General features: G+C 41.6%; 1 protein-coding gene across 3 annotated transcripts; it reads right to left on the bottom strand.

The window, feature by feature from the left end:
- Positions 1 to 400: 400 nt before the first annotated feature.
- Positions 401 to 4441, bottom strand: LOC120036493. 3 transcript variants are annotated; one of them, XM_038982945.1, is made up of 11 exons: positions 4277 to 4441; positions 4073 to 4113; positions 3766 to 3863; positions 3527 to 3653; positions 3259 to 3425; positions 2979 to 3130; positions 2746 to 2890; positions 2557 to 2650; positions 2359 to 2437; positions 1871 to 1947; positions 401 to 1740 (listed from the first exon to the last, which is right to left on the bottom strand). In XM_038982945.1, the coding sequence occupies exons 3-11, from the start codon at positions 3818 to 3820 to the stop codon at positions 621 to 623; spliced, it is 2016 nt and encodes a 671-aa protein (XP_038838873.1). In that variant the 5' UTR covers positions 3821 to 3863; positions 4073 to 4113; positions 4277 to 4441; the 3' UTR covers positions 401 to 620. The 3 variants fall into 3 exon arrangements, with proteins under 3 accessions (XP_038838873.1, XP_038838866.1, XP_038838879.1); XM_038982938.1 differs by lacking the exon at positions 4277 to 4441 and having other exon boundaries at positions 4073 to 4252; XM_038982951.1 differs by lacking the exons at positions 3259 to 3425; positions 3766 to 3863; positions 4073 to 4113; positions 4277 to 4441 and having other exon boundaries at positions 3527 to 3606.
- Between the last annotated feature and the right edge of the window lie 17244 nt (positions 4442 to 21685).

Below are 21685 nucleotides of genomic sequence, written 5' to 3' on the forward strand. Positions count from 1 at the left end.
TTTTTTTGTTTAACCTGATTCGCAACACATCTATGACATCAGAGGCTGGCTCTACTTTGTGGGCGTGTATTTCCATGGAAGCTGCAATGTACTTGTTTCAAGGAACAGCGCAGAATAAGAAAGTAGGACAACCACTTTTTTCATCAGAAATTCAACCTCAATGTTTGCATGAGGCTTGCACTGTTAACACTATTTAGCCTATCAAACATCAGATGCAATGAAACTGTCTGACTATTTTACTATTTTGGGAAGCCATTAGAAGAGAAGTCACTTTTAGAGGCTGGAGACTAGTTTGACGACCTTGATATGTAATCTAGATGTTATTGCTCAGTATTTCAACTGAAGTACATCCCAGATGATGAACAACATGTTTCAGACAGATGAGGCAAAGGCAAAGACATGTTATATCTCTTCAACAATTAACTGTTGCAGTTTCCCACACACAAATGTTTATTTACAGGAGCTGTACATCCAAAATTTCTGGACATGAGGCCACAGCATTTTCATGGCAGAATGGTATTCAAACTGTTTGTATAATATAGAAAAAAACATATATATGAGCTCAAGTCCCCAAAATAAAAGAAATTGTAAAGTGAAGTGCAAAAGTGTCTACCGTATAATCACACACAATGATAAGAGCTGTCATTGTCTATTTGCATGGCTTGGTCTGAACAGAAAGCAGTAAGAAAGGGACATCCAGGTTTCGGACATTGTCCTCCCTGTGAGTTGGGTATGACATTTAGAGGCATGTTCCCCATGGAGCTTTGAGGGATCTCAGTCTCCAAACACTTGTTCAGCAGTTTGTCTGAAACCCACTGATGTGGGCTATTTTGTCCCAGGCTCTGTAAAGTCTGATAATCGACATCACTCGGGGGGAGGCAGCATCCAGGGTCAGGCAGGCTGTGGTAACATGGATTCACACCGTAAATCAGTGGCTCGCTACTGTCCACATCCTGGAAACCCTTAAGTGGCAGTGGCACATCCATGAAGGCATCAGTTCCTCTCTCATTGTCCTTACCGACCGCCTCACTGAAGCTCTGATATCCAGGAACGACACTGATAACATTGTGAGGTTTGGACACATTGCTGTCATTAGAGCCGTAGATCAGACTGGTGTCCTCTGCTGATGTGGTAGTCTCTGAATCATGACTGGCGCCATCACACGGGTGATATGAAAAGTCAGTTTGCAAGAGGGGTGCACAGTTAGTGGACAAGTTAAGATCTTGTTGACCAGTACCAAGAAACAGCTGTGGATGGGCATTTTTCAACACTTCAGCCTCACCAGAATGGTAGGAGGAGTTACAAAAGAGCAGAGGCTGCGTAGGAAATGAGGATGTCTTGCTTGTTGTTAACTCTTGAATGGAGTTGAGGGGCACTGAGGGGGAGTAGGTAATATTGTTGTAACAAGATGACCCACAAGAGCCTCCAGACTCACTCATGAAATGAAGAGGATTGTAGTCAGATGAACACACACCAATGTCTCTATTTGACTCAGGGCAGTTCATTTGTGTACCATCATCTGTCATAGGAGGGGCTAAAAGCAATGACTGAGGATTCCCGTCCAAAGGAACAAGGCTGGGAAAGACTTTGCTCAGGGCCTCTTGAAGATGGCTAATGATCTGCACATTACTAGGCTCCGGGCTCATGGAACATGTGTGGGCATAACCCAGGGAAGATGATGAGTCAAGCTCTGAGCCACTACCTCTTCCACTGCTCCCATCTACTATCGAGGGGTTTGGCCTGTAGAGAAAAGACAAGCGGGCAACTTACAGTGAATTAAAGCTTATTTTCATTGCAAGGACTTGACTGCCCATGCGAATAGGACTGAACCCGAAGACACCTTTTCATTATAGTGCATCTATACGCTCACCATGTTTTTCCTTCAGTGTCCATTTTTGAAGAATCAACATAGATGGAGGATAAAGGTATTTTGGGAGGAGACAATACCTGTGGTGGAGAACAAACATCACTAAATGCAAATACACAAATGGAAGGAATTACAGTATGAATGTAATGAAGGTCTACAGTTTATTTAAACATAGAATATTTAAGCAATAAGGCCTAAGGAGGTGTGGTAAATGGCCAATATACCACGGCTAAGGGCTGTTCTTCTGCACAACGCAACGCAGAGTGCCTGGACAAAACCCTTAGCTGTGGTATATTGGCCATATAGCACAAACCACTGAGGTGCCTTATTGCTATTCTAAACTAGTTACAAATGTAACTATTCTAAAATTGTTATTATTATTTTTTTTAAATTGTCATACCCATGGTATACGGTCTGATATACCACGGCTTTCAGACAATCAGCGTTCAGGGCTCAAACCACCCAGTTTATAATTGAAGATAGAGCCTCACCTTAGGTACTCCTGGAACCATATACAAAAGGTCTGGGTTTGAACATTTAGGAATATTATCCCACAACTTGGTTTTGAGTCTGCAGAGGGGGGAAATAGGAGGATTTGAAAGCCTATAGGGCCAATATGAAGCTGTATGATAACAAATGTTTGTGGAAACAGACATAATGTCACCTACAGACATGTCAGGACAACTTACCTAACACAGCACCAAAACAAAGCACTTGTAATGATGATAACAGCAATGGAACTGAAAACAATGACAATCTGGAGTACTTTCCGAGATGATGCAGCTGTGGAGCAGAGAAGAATATACAATGAGCTACAAGGTGAAAGTGAAATTAAGGTTTGAAAACCCATGGATGATAAATCTCATTTAATCACTTACGGTTGGTGAAGTCCAACTCTTCACTCCAGTCACTGAAACGGCCGCTCATGTCAGTATAGGTTCTGACCTTCAGAGCATAAATGGTGTTTGGCTCCAAGTCTCTGACAAGTAATTCATGGGAAGTTGTTGAGTCATTTTTGGACACCTGTAAGAAGAAAGGAAAGAGCTAGAAGAAATGTTGTCTTTGTGATGTGACAGCAAACGGGGGAATGCTGTATATCACCCTCCTTTACCTCATCTTTTTCTCCTTTCTTTCTGTAGCTCAATTCGGCAATCAAGGCCTTAGAAAACGGTGCATCATCAGGGTAGTTTGTCTTCCATTTGACCAGGAAATTCCCATTTTCTGTTGGTTTCACCATTTGGACGGTGGGGGTTTTGGGTTTTACTGTATAGGGCAATGATAGGGATGGTTTGACATATCAATCAATTAAAGAATGGTTTAATTTCATGCAATATTCTTTATAACAGTAATTCATTTCCAAATAGCAATCTGCATATGTAGATGCAACTCACTGCTGCATTTGATACAGAGGACTTTGGAATTTAGGCGCTTCCCAGAATTCCAAAGTGTTGCATTAAACTCCTCCCCAATAATAAGGACCATTGGATCAATAGAGCATCCACATTTGGAAACATCATTGGACCTCTGCTTTTCCTTGAAAGTACAATCATTCTGGCCTCTGGGAAACAAGTTGAATAATAATGCAGTTTTGAAATGAAATATGACTTCTTGGTGAGATTAATATCGACAATAGAAAAACTTAAACAATCATATACTTACATATTTTGTGAGCCCAATAATTTCAATGTCATGTTGTATTCAGCACACTTAGACTTGTCAGTTGTAAAATGACAAACCATACTTTTGTCATAATCGTTGAAGCATTGAAGATTTCCATCACTCATTGCTACAAGTAATTAACAAACAAAAAGCTTGTCAAATGTTAATCATGATCAGGCAAAAATACTGTGGTTAAATCTACTTACATGTTTATAGGCTATGTAAAAAAGACTGCTTACCATCATCAGCTATCAAAGTCCCAAAGTTTGTGACTATAATAATCAATAGAAACATTGTTGCTGAATACTTTAGAGTATACCACACAGTATAATTCAATCTGAAATCAGAAAGAGAAAATGTTTCATGTTAGTGTTTAAATTCCTGCACATTAAAATAGGCTACATGTAGGCTAAATGTGAAGAAGTGACTATTAATACAGTAATACGGTTTTTGTGGGTCTGCAGTTGTTGCTTTTGTTAATAGACCTAACTTTCCCACTACATTCCCTTGATTACATAGAGATATAGGAAATCGAAAGTCACTCACCCACACAATGATAAATTATAATTTTGAGGAAGTACTCATTCCTTTAAAAGAACAAACAAAAAACAATGAATCTATAATACAGTATATAGTCTTCATACGATCTACAGTGGTAACAATCATTTGTCACTTTACACAAATAGAAAGAGCTGCTGTTTTGACAACTACGAATTGCTTACTGGAAATTACAGATCCAATAGGACACACCTTTCATGGGAAGTTCACCCCTTCCTTGTATGACCATATCGCACGCACGTACGCTTTGTTTTTGTTTTATGGTTGATTACCAACTTCGAATTCCATCAATGACAACTTAATAATATTGCAATCTTTTTGCAACTTCATCTATTGCCGGGAAGTCCGTTTTCAGATAAAGACATGGAACACCGAGCCACATAGTTTCCAATCTTAAATCATAGCTACTGTACTATGTTTGCCTTTTTGCTTGAGACGCTTTTGGTCTACCAGTCCGCCTGGGGGCGGTAGCACCTTGGCTTCAAGATGGTTTTCCAGAAACACCGTAAACGTAACTACAGAGGAAGTGGTAGGCTCGTGCAAGCAGTGATGCCAATTTAGCAATTTTGTTGCCAGATTTAGCAAGTTTTTAGAGTTTTTTCAAACAGCACCTAGCAACAATTTTAGCTACTTAAAAAAATGTATTTGGAACTTTTAGCAACTTTTGAATCGTGACTCAAACGCTAAAATGCATTTTTCCTCTAAATGACACAAAAACGATTTTTCTCTGTCACACACTCAGTCACAACACACGTGCCTGGCTGCAAAAGTGCTTTGTGAGTGACGTCAGCAGCATGCGCTCAGCTCGTGCACAAGCAGCAGCAGGCCAGCAGCAATTTCAGCAAATTGCAAATCATTGTTGGCTGACTGCAGCAGCAGTAGTATGTGTTCGACGAGACAAACCCAATGAATATAGTTGGTCACAAATGTTTGATCTTGAACAGAACTTACAATATCAATCAACATGTCTCAATCAAAATTGTACAGCCAGAAGTACAGAAAAGAGTGGGAGTCTACCTGAATTTAAAGGGTGGCTGAAGCCAGTAATTGGGGATGATTGTTAGGCATACTGTGCGTACTGCAAATCAGATATGCTTGTAAAAATGTATGACATCAAAAAACATTGTTTTTACAGCAAAGCATATAAATAAATCAAAACTGTACAACCCCACAACGCAGTCTACACTACCACAGTTGGTTAAGAAAGTGGATAACTGCAAAAGAGCAGAAGCTACTATGGTAATGGCCATTGTTCGCTGCTAGCATGCGACCATTTAGGTATGGCTTGCAAAGCTGCCTTTTCAGATTCTGTGGCAGCAACAAACTTCCAAATGCACCAAGTGCACAGAAATGATTATGGGAGTACTGGCTCCTTATTTTCTCAAAAGAGTAACATCAGATGTGGGGGATGAGAAGTTCAGTCTCCTTTTGGATGAGTCCACTGATGTCAGTGTCTCGAAATACCTGGGTGTGGTGATTCGGTATTTCAATGCTAAAAAAAGAACCGTTGTGTCCACATTTCTTGGTCTGGATGAATTGGGGGGGGGGGGGGGGGGTGATGCCGATGCCAGATCAATAGCAAAGGCGGTAGTTGAGTTTCTTGAGAAGTGTAACCTTAAAAAAGAGAATCTTCAGGGTATTGGCACTGATAATGCGTCTGTGATGACTGAGGTGCACAACAGGGTGCACAAGATTTCAAAGGAAGAATGTGCATTGCCCAATTTGGTATTCATCCTCTGTGTGTGCCATTCTTTACAATTGGCTGTCAGTGCAGCATCCAAAGAAACCATCCCTAGGAGTGTTGAGTACTTAATCAGGGAAACCTACAACTGGTTTTCGATTTCCCCAAAACGGCGCGAGGCGTACAAAGCAGTGTATGCCACCATTAATTGTGTCCAGAAACCCCTGCAGATCACCAAAGTGTGTGCCACACATTGGCTATCGATTGAGCCTGCGGTAACTCGTATATTGAGCCAGTGGGAAGAACTGAAACTCCACTTTGAGTTGACCAAGGCCAGTGAGCGTTGCTAAATGTACATGTACAAGACCAACTATGTTTAACTGACATTCTTGAAATCAATCCTGTCCGATGTACAAGTTGCAGTGAAGTCATTTGAGGTAAAGAGCAAACAGATCCTGTCAAGCTTTTGGACAATCTGGTACACCTCTTAACATCAATTTGCAGCAGAGTAGTCAACCATATGGCAAAAATTGATGTCCTGAAGGATGCCATTGATGGACATCTCAGTCCATCACCATACCTTGGGTACCTTTTCGAGAGCACGGTGTACCAACTCAGTCTTGCACCAGAGGACAAAAAGGGCATTCGGAGACAGTGCATCAACTACATTGTTGCTTTAAGCAAGGAGCTGCAAGCAAAGCTCCCAGACAACCTTAAAGCCTTGCGAAACATGGCCTTGTTCAGTGTTAAGGAAACGCACAATAAATGCACCATTGAAATTATTAAAGTAGCTGAGCTACTGGGATACCATGTAACGATTGTTCTCCTCCTCGTCTGAGGAGGAGCAGGGATCGGACCAAAACGCAGCTGGTGATGAATACATGTTGAATTTATTTAAACAAGACGAACACGAAACACACTTGATAAATTACAAAATAACAAACAACGTAGACCGACCTGAACATGAGAACTTACATATAACGAAGAACGCACGAACAGGAACAGACTAGACAAACGAAACAGTCCCGTGTGGTACAAACACTGACACAGAAGACAATCACCCACAAACAAACGTTGTCCCCACCCCACCATAGTCAATCCCCGCTTCCGTAGCCTCCTCCCAATGGCCACCCTCCAAATTAACCCACCTGGATAAAGGGGCAGTACCGGACTAAGGGGCAACACCGGAATGAGGGGCAGCTCCGGACTGAGGGGCAGCTCCGGACTGTCTAACGGCTCTGGCTGGTCATGGCTTGCTGACGGCTTCTGGCTGCTCAAGGCTGGCGGAAGGCTCTAGCGGCTCCTGTCTGGCGGACGGCTCTAGCGGCTCCTGTCTGGCGGACGGCTCTGAAGGCTCAGGACAGACGGGCGGCTTTAAAGGCTCAGGACAGACGGGCGGCTTTAAAGGCTCAGTACAGACGGGCAGCGCAGGCGGCGCTTGGCAGACGGACAGCTCAGACGGCGTTGGGCAGACGGGCAGTTCAGGCGCCGCTGGGCAGACGGCAGACTCTGGCCGGCTGAGGCGCACTGTAGGCCTGGTGCATGGTGCCGGAACTAGAGGTACCGGGCTAAGGACACGCACCTTAAGGCTAGTGCGGGGAGCAGCAACAGGGCGCACAGGACTCTGGAGACGCACAGGAGGCTTGGTGCGTGGTGCCGGAACTGGTGGTACCGGGCTGGAGACACGCACCATAGGGCTAGTGCGTGGAGGAGGAACAGGGCTCTGGAGACGCACAGGAGGCTTGGTGCGTGATGCCGGAACTGGTGGTACCGGGCTGGAGACACGCACCATAGGGCTAGTGCGTGGATGAGGAACAGGGCTCTGGAGACGCACAGGAAGCCTGGTGCTTGGTGTAGGCACTGGTGGTAGTGGGCTGGGGCGGGGAGGTGGCGCCGGATATACCGGACCGTGCAGGCGTACTGGCTCCCTTGAGCACCGAGCCTGCCCAACCTTACCTGGTTGTATGCTCCCCGTAGCCCGACCAGTGCGGGGAGGTGGAATAACTCGCACTGGGCTGTGTTGGCGAACCGGGGACACCATGCGTAAGGCTGGTGCCATGTATGCCGGCCCGAGGAGACGCACTGGTGACCAGACGCGTTGAGCCGGCTTCATGGCACCTGGCTCAATGCTCAATCTAGCCCTGCCAGTGCGGGGAGGTGGAATAACCCGCACCGGGCTATGCACACGTACAAGAGACACCATCCGCTCTACCGCATAACACGGTGTCTGCCCGTACTCACGCTCTCCACGGTAAGCACGGGGAGTTGGCGCAGGTCTCCTACCTGACTTCGCCACACTACCCTTTAGCCCCCCCCCCCCAAGAAATTTTTGGGCTTGACTTACAGGCTTCCTACCGCGTCGTCGTGCTGCCTCCATTCGCCGGTATCCCTCCTCACACTGCGCCAGAGAATCCCAGGCGGGCTCCGGCCTTCTCCCTGGGTCGATCGCCCACCTGTCGATCTCCTCCCACGTAGTGTAGTCCAGTTTTGCTCCTGCTTCCGTGCTGCCTCCTCATACCGCCGCCTCTCGGCTTTAGCTGCCTCCAGCTCTTCACGAGGGCGGCGATATTCTCCAGGTTGTGCCCATGGTCCTTTACCGTCCAGTATTTCCTCCCATGTCCAGAAATCCTGCGATCGCTGCTGCTGCTTTTTCCCACGCTGCTTGATCCTTGGTTGGTGGGTGATTCTGTAACGAATGTTCTCCTCCTCGTCTGAGGAGGAGCAGGGATCGGACCAAAACGCAGCTGGTGATGAATACATGTTGAATTTATTTAAACAAGACGAACACGAAACACACTTGATAAATTACAAAATAACAAACGACGTAGACCGACCTGAACATGAGAACTTACATATAACGTAGAACGCACGAACAGGAACAGACTAGACAAACGAAACAGTCCCGTGTGGTACAAACACTGACACGGAAGACAATCACCCACAAACAAACGGTGTGAACAGCCTACCTTAATATGGTTCTCAATCAGAGGAAACGAAAAACACCTGCCCCTGATTGAGAACCATATCAGGCTAATTAACAATGAACCTAAACATAGAAACACATAACATAGAATGCCCACCCAGCTCACGTCCTGACCATACTAAACAAAGACAAAATAAAGGAAATAAGGTCAGGAACGTGACATACCAGCCCCAAACAATTGATAAAATTGTTTCCCAATGGAGAAACATCCATCTGTTTAGGTGGGACTCAACTGAAAATACAGTCGAGTTTTGGAGTGAAGTCAATAACTACACGGACTCTTCCGGGTCAAATCCATTTGAAGAACTGTGCAAAGCTACACTCGCTGCCCTCTCCTTGCCACACTCAAATGCGGAGGTTGAACGGCTGTTCAGCCAAATGAGTGTGGTCAAGTCAAAGTTAAGAAATAGAATGTCACTGCACACTCTCAACTCCATACTCCTGGTGCGGTATGGACTGAAGCTGGCTGGTGATACCTGTTACCAGCATAAACTACCAAGTGAAGATCTGCAGCAGTTTGGTACCACAGCAGCATACAGCTTTAAGGCCACTCCGTCCTCTACTGCTGGTTTCGGCTCCGTGACAATGCAGTTGGACAGTGAAGATGAAGAGGATTTGCGTGCCAATCTATGATTCATCATATTTACAGTACGTATGCAAGGAGTGGACTTTCTGGAACTGGTGGAGACACACAGCTGATGGTGGCAGTGTGTACTGCAGTGTGTGCGAGAACAGTGGCAATATCTGGAGGAAACCATTGAGCAGCTAGCCAGCCAAGCAGCACAGCAACCTGGAGAGAGCTGGAGGGAGATGCCTAGCGCACACATCATTATTTGAGTTAAGTTCCTTGTTCAATAAGATAGCATATATACCCTGTTATTAGCTTGTACCTATAATTGTTGATCAGTTAGGTAGCATGTTAACTAACTACCAATACACTGCTTTAAACTATATTTGTTCAGAATATGTAGGTTTACTAGTTAAAAAGAAAATAAATAAAATGTAATTGTTCAATAATTCAATGTGTTGTGTTTAAAAATACAAATATGTGATCATATAAAATATGTTGTGTTTATATTACTTTTAGAAATAAAAATATATGATAATAAACAAACAAATCTAAACTAACAAATGTCAAATCATATTTTTCGCCGAGATGGCCAGTCAATTTGAGTAACGTTATTGTGTATTCTACATAATGACACAGCTTTACGTTATTACGTAATAACGTCATTTAGCAACTTTTAGCAACAAATCGACCTGCCTCTAGCAACTTCCCCTGAAAATTTGTTGGCAACACTGCGTGCAAGTCTCACGTACAACCCGCTTAAACAAAGCTAGCTAGCTAACTTTTGACAAGTAGAAGCAGTGATGCTAACTTAGCAATTTTGTTGCTAGATTTAGCAACTTTTCAGACTACCCTGGCAACTTTTTTTTCAATCAGCACCTAGCAACAAATTTTATTTAGAACTTTTAGCAACTTTTGAAACTTCTAAAATGCACGCATTTTCCCTCTAAATGACACAAAAAGATTTTCTCTGTCACACACTCAGTCACAGCACACGTGCCTGGCAGCAAAAGTGCGTTGTGAGTGACGTCAACAGCAGGCGCTCAGCACGTGCACAGGCAACAGCAGGCCAGCAAGAGCTGATGCAATTAAAGATCCTTAGAGAAAAAGAGATGATGAGCAAGCTTGACAGTTTTCTAAAGAAAGATAATCTATCTGAAGAAGAGGAGTCTGTATTCATGTCTTTACAACTAGAATTAGAACAGCTTTACACGGATCTGGCAAAGGGTGCCTTTGTAAGGTCAAGAGCAAAATGGATTGAAGAGGGGGAAAGAAACACTAGTTACTTTTTTGCACTTGAAAAGAGAAACTACAAAAGAAAATCTATAACTGCACTCAAAATTAACGATGTTTTATGCAAAGATCCCATTACAATATCATAATTTGTCAATTCCTTTTATGAAAACCTTTACAGCTCTCAATTTCAGGAAGATGGTTGTGAAAGCTACATTTGCCACATTCAGAATTATGTCCCTGTAATTGAGGATGATTTCCACTCAGTTTGCTATTCACCTGTGTCAATTGAAGAAATTAGAGAGGCTCTGAATTCAATGAAAAAAGGGAAATCACCTGGCCCTGACGGCCTGTCAGTTGAATTCTATAGACAGTTTTGGGAGTTACTAGAAGACCCAATTTTTTTTATATGTTTCAAGATTGTATTAAAAGTGGGGAAATGGTCTCCATTATGAAACGGGGCCTTATTTCATTGATTCCGAAGCCCGATAAAGACCCTTCTCTCATTGACAATTGGAGACCAATTACTTTATTAAATATTTTGGTTTATGCCAAAAGATTAAAGAAAGGAATAGATACCATTATAAATGAGACTCAAACAGGATTTATGAAGGGCCGTCACATAAGCTCTAACATTCGTTTAGTCTCGGACCTTATAGATTATTCAGATGCAATTGACTCAGATGTGGTTGTCTTATTTTTTGACTTCTGTAAAGCCTTTGACACAATTGAACATTAATTTCTCTTTAGGTCTCTTAAACTTTTTGGATTTGGTGAACATTTTATCAAAGTAATTCGCATGTTTTACAAAAGATATAAATAGTTCTGTGTTACTAAACCTTAATACTTCAAAAAAGATTCAGTATCAACAGAAGTGTACGACAGGGATGCCCAATTTCGCCATTTTTATTAATTTTGGTGGTGGAACTTCTATCTCTAGATATTCTGAATAATGTAAAGTTGTATGGCTTAACCATTTTTAACAAAGAAATCAAAATTTCCCAACTGGCTAATGATACTACTCTTTTCTTAAGAGACAAAGACCAGGTCGCCCATGCCCTTAATGCTATAACTGCATTTTCTATTGCATCAGGATTAAAACTGAATGTTTCTAAATGTGAAATCTGATGTTTATTTGACTCTGATGATAAAGAAATAGAAAATATTCCTGTAAAGGACTGTGTTAAATATTTAGGAATACATCTGTCAAAAAAACACTTAGTCAGACAACATTGGAATTTCTCTCCTAAAATTTTGAGAACCAAAAATATATTTAATAATTGGCAACAAAGAGATCTTTCTATACTTGTGAGAGTACTTCTGTCCAAGGCAGAGGGACTGTCTCATTTTGTGTACCCCTCATTATCATTATGTGTAAATCCTGCTACTTGTAAAGAGATCAATAAGACCTTTCTTGACTTCATCTGGAAAATAAGTTTCACAAACAAAAAAAGTCAGTCCTTTCTAACAAAAGAGCTGAACGCGATCTAGAAGTGTTGGATTTTGTTGACATAAATAACACTTTCAAGATAAACTGGTTTAAAAGATGTTTGATCAATACTGATTCAATATGGTATTTCATTCCAATTAATAAGTTGGGAGGTCTTCAATTTTTACTGAAATGTAATTATATTCCTGAAAGATTACCTGCTAAATTGGCTAGGTTTCACCAACAAGCTTTAATGGCCTGGAAAATATGTTTCCTGCACAATTTTTCCCCACATAAAGCTCTTTTGTGGAATAATTCAGACATAACTGTAAGGAATAAGTCATTGTTCTACCCCAGCTAGCATGAGAGGAATATTGACTTTGTTCTTGATGTTTTCAACAACAAGGGTAATATTCTCACATATGAACAATGTATAACATTGAAAGAGTTTCCAATACCTTTCAGAGAGTTTATTTCTGTGATCAAAGCCGTTCTCAGTGGTCTAACTACACTAATGAAAACTCATCTTAGCTTTGGTAATGATCACAAAGTTTATCCAGAACTCAGATTGGAAGGCATGGGCTTACTTGAGAGATCTTGTTGTAATCAATATATAAGACAAATTCTTCATTCACAAAACCAACTTACACCGAGAGGAAAGTTTTTCTGGAACATGCTTATTCCTGACATTGTCTGGAAAAATGCATGGTTAAGGCCTTACAAATATTGTATACCAAACAAAGTTAAGGAAGTACACTTCAACATTTTACATAAGATATATCCATGTAATTCTATGATATCCAAATTTGTGGCTATTGATGATAGCTGCTTTTTCCGTGAAAAAATTAACTTTTATTTTGATGGCAAACTTTAAATTCCACTATTGTGCCTAATCCTTATTGTGGGTAGCTTCACAACACATAACCCGGTCCGGTCGAGGCTCACTAGCCAGAATTGAAGCTAGCTGGCTGCTTATAATGTTAGCTTTGGGCAACAGGGTTAATTAAGTAGCTGGCTAGCTATTTATTTTCATGAACTGAAGTTCAATTTCAATAGGCGAACAACAAGTGGTAACCTAGCTATTACTTACAAGGATTCCCAAATCATTGCTAAGAATAATGAAAATGACTGCAGTTTCTACTGGTCATTGTTTTCAGGCTGGTTGTATTGGTGCTAGCTAGGTACCAAGCTAAAGCTAGCTTCCCCAGAAGTTTCGGTCGAACAAATGATGCTTTATTACCAACGCGGTATTGTAAACACATCGTTCGTGGCCAGTGTTTGCATGTTTGCAGACTTTTTTGTACAGCTTTGACAGTGCTACTGTGTCTTTTTTGACACGCAAAGACCCAAACGGCATTCCATAGTCTGTATGTTGTGAAGCTAATAGCAGTGATGCTATTATTGTGTAACTCCGAGAGGGCAACATCTGAAAAATAGCGCACTTGGTAGTGTGGTACCGGTGCTCGACCAGTCGGCAAAAGCCAACATCACCCACGATAGAGAACGGTTGATTGTCAAGAGCAATGAATTCCATTATCTTGAATTGAATGGATTTCGCCTTTGAGTTGTCTCGCTGAAATGTTTTTACTCTTTCAAATGACTGCTTGATCCACACAGCAGACATTGTGGGCTAGGTTAGGAATGCTGTGTTGCACGTGTAGCGCAAAATTTTAGGTGGCATCATTACGTCATGTACCTACGTTATATAGGTATGCACGTTATATAGGTATGACATCGTTTTTTTAACATCGGCGTTGAACTAGAAACCAGGCCGATACCTATGTTGGCATTTTTAGCTAATATCGTCCGATTCCGATATGTTCACTGATATATCGCGCATGCCTACTAACAACCCCAATATAACCACGTTTATATGTGCACAGTATTATGGATAGTAGCTCATATCCCAGTATTATTCTGGATAAGCTCTTTACATGCACCTTTGATATCCCGATCAAAAGTATCCCTGTAACCATGAATATTACTCCTTTAAATTCATAAGGATTAAATGGAATAGTAACTGATATGGACACTGACTGTATGCCTACAACCTCTCACATGTACTATAGCTTAATATAATATAACTCAGGCAGAATTATGAATTTCTTAAAATGGTAAAACAAATTTTTATTTTGTCTCGGGAACAGGAGTGGAGAAATTATTTATTTCTAGATGCATCTCTTGAGAAAATAGCAATGCATGTGTAATGTGATATCTTTGACATTGTTATGCAAGCAGACAGTATTTCAATGTGTCAGCTAAATGAATTATTATGGTGGATGGAACTGCGCAGGTAGGGTGCTTTTTGAAGTGATTTGTTTGACAATCAGATGAAAACATCACAAAACTATGGGGTCAATTTCACGCCATATGTATTGAATTCAAAATGAAATAAATCATGAACATGAAAAATAAAGTAGAGAATGTAAACATTATATTTTCAAGGATGGGTTAAATAATGGATGTTGAAATCAAAAACCAAACAATTGAAAGCAAAATCTATAGAATTGTAAACAAAAATAAGACGTCAAAAGCAATACTTGTAAGCAAATAATTTTAAAGCGAGAGCAAAACTCTATGACAAATTATATATTTTTAATTTGAAAACAAATGCAAAAATCTTTTTCGGTTAAACTTCCCAGCAACCAATCCTATTGAATACATTTTGCCTACACTCTTGCCTGCATGTACTACCTTTTTGTTACCCTACTCGTATCTTTCGTTTCTTTGCTTTCACTGCCAGTCTTTTCAATTGCGAGTTTTGGCATTATTTTTCCGTGAAGGGCGGGGTTTAGAGGGAGGCGTAGACAATGAGTCTCCATTGGTCCGCTAGTTTTGGAGTGACGGTTCGTCTTAACCCAATCAATGATTTGATGTGTCACTGGCTCTTCAATTCTATACATTTTGCTTTCAGTTGTTTGGTTTTTGATTTCAACATCCATTATTTCACCCGTCCTCAAAAATATAGTGTTTACATTCTGAATTTTATTTTTCATGTTCATGATTTATTTTTTTGAATTTTGAATTCAATACATATGGCGTGAAATTGAACCCCTACCAAACCCCCATGATATGCAAAACTGAGCCTGCGACGACTGCAAAAAACAACAGTAAACGGGATAAGATGTTTACATGCCACAGAATCCCATCTAAGATAAGTTTATCCTAGGCATCTTATCCAGGGTTTGTCATAACTGCAATAGAAGCTTTTTCAGGTTATTGAAAACAGGATATGATGTTAATATGCGTCAACTCAAAAACAGAATACTTGAGGATCCTGTATTTAACGGGATATAGGTGCGCATGTAAACGTGGTCATCGTAATCAATATGCAATCTATGCATTCAGTGCCTTCGGAAAGTATTCAGACCCCTTGACTTTTTCCACATTTTGTTACGTTACAGCCTTATTCTAAAATTGATTAAATAAATACAAATCCTCAGCAATCTACACACAATACTTTATAATGATAAAGCAAAAACAGGTTTTTAGAAATTTGAGCAAATCTATTAAAAATTAAAAACAGATATTCAGACCCTTTGCTATGAGAGAAATTGAGCTTAGGTGCATCCTGTTTCCTTTGATCATCCATGAGATGTTTCTAAGCAATGGGGGAGAAGGGCATTGGTCAGCTAGGTGACCAAGAACCCAATGGGCACTCTGACAGAGCTCTAGAGTTCCTCTGTGGAGATGGGAGAACCTTCCAGAAGGACAACCATCTCTGCAGCATTCCACCAATCAGGCCTTATGGTACAGTGGCCAGATGGAAGCCTCTCCTCAGTAAAAGGCACATGACAGCCCGCTTGGAGTTTGCTAAAAGGCACCTAAAGACACTCAGACCATGAGAAACAAGATTACCTGGGCTGATGAAACCAAGATTGAACTCTTTGGCCTGAATGCCAAGCGTCACACATGTTGTATTCGGTGCATGTGACAAATACAATTTGATTTGATGCTGTAACCACTGCCAAAGGTGCTTCAACAAAGTACTGAGTAAAGGGTCTGAATACTTATGTAAATGTGATATTTCAGTTTTATTTTTAAAAATAAATCAGCAAAAATTTCTAAACCGGTTTTTGCTTTGTCATTATGGGGTATTGTGTGTAGATTGAGGGGGAAAAAACGATTGAATCTATTTTGGAATAAGGCTGTAACCTAACGAAGTGGAAAAAGTCAAGGGGTCTGAATACTTTCTGAAGGCACTGTATATAAACCAAAAATAAATTTCTAAATAATGATATGTAACATACAGCATTAGATATATTACAGTGAGCTATGTCGAGAATCCAGTGTCGCTAACAAAATGCAATGTACAGTAGTAGATACAGTATATTATGGGGCTCCCGAGTGGCGCAGCAGTCTAAGGCACTGCTCAGTGCTAGATGCGTCACTACAGACAGTCACTATAGGTTCGATTCCAGGCTGTATCACAACCGGCCGTGATTGGGAGTCCCATAGGGCAGCGCACAATTGGCCCAGCATCGTCCGGGTTAGTGTTTGGCCAGGTTAGGCCGTCATTGTAAATAGGAATTTGTTCTTAAATGACTTGCCTAGTTAAATAAAAACTATTAGAATGAGCAATGTGAAGAATACAGTATATGAATACGCAGTGTGAAAAACGGTAAAGAAACGGCCCAGCGTTTAATGTCTTTATAAACAGTTGAAGTCAGAAGTTTACATACACCTTAGCCAAATACATTTAAACTCAGTGTTTCACAATTCCTGACATTTAATCCTAGTAAAAATTCCCTGTCTTAGGTCAGTTAGGATCACCACTTTATTGTTTAAGAATGTGAAATGTCAGAGTAATAGTAGAGAATGATTTATTACAGCTTTTATTTCTTTCATCACATTCCCAGTGGGTCATAAGTTTACATACACTCAATTAGTATTCGGTAGCATTGCCTTTAAGTTGTTTAACTTGGGTCAAATGTTTCGGGTAGCCTTCCACAAGCTTCCCACAATAAGTTGGGTGAATTTTGGCCCATTCCTCCTGACAGAGCTGGTGCAACTGAGTCAGGTTTGTAGGCCTCCTTGCACGCACACGCTTTTTCAGTTCTGCCTACATATTTTCTATAGGGTTGAGGTCAGGGCTTTGTGATGGCCACTCCAATACCTTGACTTTGTTGTCCTTAAGCCATTTTGCCACAACTTTGGAAGTAAGCTTGGGGTCATTGTCCATTTGGAAGACCCATTTGCGACCAAGCTTTAACTTCCTGACTGATGTCTTGAGATGTTGCTTCAATATATCCACATATTTTTCCTGCCACATGATGCCATCTATTTTGTGAAGTGCACCAGTCCCTCCTGCAGCAAAGCACTCCCACAAAATGATGCTGCCACCCCCATGCTTCACGGTTGGAATGGTGTTCTTCGGCTTGCAAGCCTCCCCCTTTTTTACCCAAACATAACGATGGTCATTATTGCCAAACAGTTCTATTTTTGTTTTATCAGACCAGAGGACATTTCTCCAAAAAGTACAATCTTTGTCCCCATGTGCAGTTGCAAAATGTAGTCTGGCTTTTTTATGGCGGTTTTGGAGCAGTGGCTTCTTCCTTGCTGAGCGGCCTTTCAGGTCATGTCGATATAGTACTTGTTTTACTGTGGATATAGATACTTTCGTACCTGTTTCCTCCATCATCTTCACAAGGTCCTTTGCTGCTGTTCTGATATTGATTTGTACTTTTCGCACCAAAGTACGTTCACCTTTAGGAGACAGACCGCATCTCCTTCCTGAGCGGTATGACGGCTGCGTGGTCCCATGGTGTTTATACTTGCGTACTATTGTTTGTACAGATGAACGTGGTACCTTCAGGCGTTTGGAAATTGCTCCCAAGGATGAACCAGACTTGTGGAGGTCTACAATTGTTTTCCTGAGGTCTTGGCTGATTTCTTTTGATTTTCCCATGATGTTAAGCAAAGAGGCACTGAGTTTGTAGGTAGGCCTTGAAATACATCCACAGATACACCTCCAATTGACTCAAATTATGTCAATCAGAAGCTTTTAAATCCATGACATAATTTTCTGACATTTTCCAAGCTTTTTAAAGGCACAGTCAACTTAGTGTATGTAAACTTCTGACCCACTGGAATTTTGATACAGTGAATTTTAAGTGAAATAATCTGTCTGTAAACAATTGTTGGAAAAATGACTTGTGTCAAGCACAAAGTAGATGTCCTAACCGACTTGCCAAAACTATAGTTTGTTAACATGAAATTTGTGGAGTGGTTGAAAAACGAGTTTTAATGACTCCAACCTAAGTGTATGTAAACTTCCGACTTCAACTGTACATGGGACAACAGCGTTCAAGTGTGGGGCACAATCTTTTCAGCCCACTTTGATACAAAGCAGATTAGGAGAGCATTTTCCCAAACTCTTTTCCTAACCTTAACCTCAGTCTCCTAATCTGCTACGAAAAAGTCACATCGGTATTGAAGTGGCATGAAAAGTGTGTTTCTCGCTCAAGTATGGGTAGCTGCAGCCCAATATGACAACCGGGGTATGTGCGAGTGGGTGTGTCAAAAGGAGTGGGTTTATGGAAAGTGAATCAGCTAAGTGGGCAGATTTGTTGCCACTCAAGACCGTTTTGGTTGACGTTGTATCGGCGTGCCTGCTTCCTACTGGGTATCACGGTCTTGTCGCCGGCGGTAGGTAACGTGGCCATTTTTTATTTAATGTAAGATAGCAGCACAGCCAGAATGGGTAACCCAGACACGTCACAGCGGCTATAAAGCTGAAGCATCCATTTAGAATGTTTTCTCACCACCACATGTGGTGTTGAGGAAGTCCAAACGCAGGTAGTGGGAGAGGATGGAACAAGGTGAAACTGGGCCGACATTCTGCAAATGTTGTCATCGATGAAACATCTGATCTCAATACATGTTTCTGTTACCAAAACAAACACAGTGCATTAAGTTTTATAGACTTGGCACTTTGCCAAAGTAAAAGATAAATGTGTTGTTTAGGAGTGCAAGGTAGAATTGAGTTTGTGCACATAGGGAATGCCTCCTTTGTGAAGTGCCTGACGGAAATATGCAAATACATGCTACAACGCACCAATAGGATCTCACTAGCTTGTACTTGGCTTTGCCCACCTCCTTACTTGTTCTGCCCACTCTTCTTAATTTCCTCCCACTGTAAACGACACAGATGAAGTATCTTGTGTTAGTTATACATATCTTTGATAGCAGCCTACACAAGAAATAACTAATATTAATAATGTTAGGATTTATGTTTATGCATTATGGCCCGCTACCATATTGTTTGAAGATGAATATTGCTTTGTTACACACACACACACAAACAATGCAGATGTGTGTGTGTGTATGTGTGTAAAGACTGAGCAACATAGAGTGACTTGCTACAAAAGCTGTGGTCAATCTGGAGAGGGGAGGGGTGCATATCTCCAGGCCAACCAGGGAGGGTAGGACACTGGACAATACCATATTAGGAACTGTTTGAGTGTAGCATCTGGGGAGCGGAACAAGACAGATCTAATCTACCCAAAGACCAGATGCGGACACCGGAGAGCACCAAGAGACTGGGACAAGTCTGAGTGCCAGCGATAGGCTGAGCAAAGTTTAAACCACGCTCAGCCTCTACTGAGATAGGCCAACGGACGGCTGTCATAGTATAATAACTGTTGTTTGCGCACATTCCAGAGTTCCCTGTTCAACCCTGCGCGGTGATACAGTGAACCCGTATATACGAAAATTGCATTTGCCATTTATTGCTTGCGTTAATTAAACATAATTAAAGAAAGTTAGCAGACCTTGCTTTTTATTTATCCTGATACCGGATTCAATTAACGCAGCGCTTACAATAACCATCTAGATGTCACCTTGATACATACATAGTCTACTACTCAATAGGAAGGGCATGAACGGCAACGACACCGGGACACAGTGCCCTTCGCTCCTGCTTGACAAGCACTACTGTCCGGCAACGGCGTGGGAAGTAGCTACCTAGTAGCCAATATCAGGGTGATAGTCACAGTAAGCACACGCATACAACCCATAAAGCAACAGTACACCCATCATCAATCATTTTTATAAAAAATAAACTGAATGTAAAAGTATTTGTTTATAACAGTGAAATCCGACTCAAGACTCATCCTCTGGCTTCAAAACAAAAGTCCAAACTCTCACGGTACTGTAGCTCAAATGTACGGTAGCGGCGTGGTAAGAGACGAAAAATAAATAAACAACACTGCTCAATGAAAACCGTCTGACAACACAGTTTCTAAACCATACTCTTCTGTCTTTGGTGTAACCTATAGCAGAGTGCTTTCCACACACCCACTCCTTTCCTTTCGACACACCCACACTTCGGTCGCCAATATTGGGTTGCAGCTAACTCCTTCTCGCAACGTTGGATGTGTTTGTGAGTATGTGTGTCAGAGAGAGAGATATCTATATACACACAAACTGAGTGCACAAAACATTAGGAACACCTGCGCTTTCCATGACATAGACTGACCAAGTGAATCCAGTTCAAAGCTATGATCCCTTGTTAAATCCATTTCAATCAGTGAGACATGGATTGTGTATATGTGCCATTCAGAGGGTGAATGGGTAAGACAAAAGATAAGGTGTTCCTAATATTATGTACAATCAGTGTGAGTACATGAGTCTGCGTGTGTATGAGGTTTGTGTGTGTGAGTTACTTTGTCTATTACTACCGGAGAGCTACAGACGAACCCTGAGCGAGCTAGCTAACATTACTGTTTGACAGCTAGAGATAACTATACTAAACAAAAATATAAATGCAACATACAACAAATTCAAAGATTTTACTGATTTACACTTCATATAAGGAAATCAGTCAGTTGAAATATATTCATTAGGCCCTAATCTAATGGATTTCACATGACTGGGATTAGACGTGCATCTGTTGCCCCGTGGATCAGAAAACCGGTCAGTATCTGGTGTGACCACCATTTGCCTCATGCAGTGTGACACATCTTCACATAGAGTTGATCAGGCTGTTGATTGTGGCCTGTGGAATGTTGTCCCACTCTTCAATGGCTGTGCGAAGTTGTTTGATATTGGCGGGAACTGGAACACACTGTTGTAGATGTCGATCCAGAGCATCCAAAACATGCTCAAAGGGTGACATGTCTGGTGAGTATGCAGCCCATGGATGAACTGGGACATTTCCAGCTTCCAGGAACTGTGTACAGATCCTTGCGACATGGGGCCGTGCATTATCATGCTGAAACATGAGGCAATGGATGAATGGCACGACAATGGGCTTCAGGATCTCATCACTGTATCTCTGTGCATTCAAATTGCCATCGATAAAATGCAATTGTGTTTGTTGTCAGTAGCTTATGCCTGCGCATACCATAAGCCACCGTGGAGCACTCTGTTCACAACGTTGACAGCTCGCCCACACGATGCCGTACACGTGGTCTGCAGTTGTCAGGCCGGTTGGACGTACTGCCAAGTTCTCTAAAACGACATTGGAAGTGGCTTATGGTACAGAAATTAACATTAAATTCTCTGGCAAAAGCTCAGATGGACATTCCGGCAGTCAGCATGCCAATTGCACGCTCCCTCAGAACTTGAGACATCTGTGGCATTGTGTTGTGACAAAACTACATATTTTAGAATAGTATTTTATTGTCCCCAGCACAAGGTGCACCTGTGTAATGATCATGCTGTTTAATCCGCTTCTTGATATGTCACACTTGTCAGTTGGATTG

The sequence above is a fragment of the Salvelinus namaycush genome, chromosome 3, assembly GCF_016432855.1.
Source record: "Salvelinus namaycush isolate Seneca chromosome 3, SaNama_1.0, whole genome shotgun sequence".
NCBI lineage: Eukaryota > Metazoa > Chordata > Actinopteri > Salmoniformes > Salmonidae > Salvelinus > Salvelinus namaycush.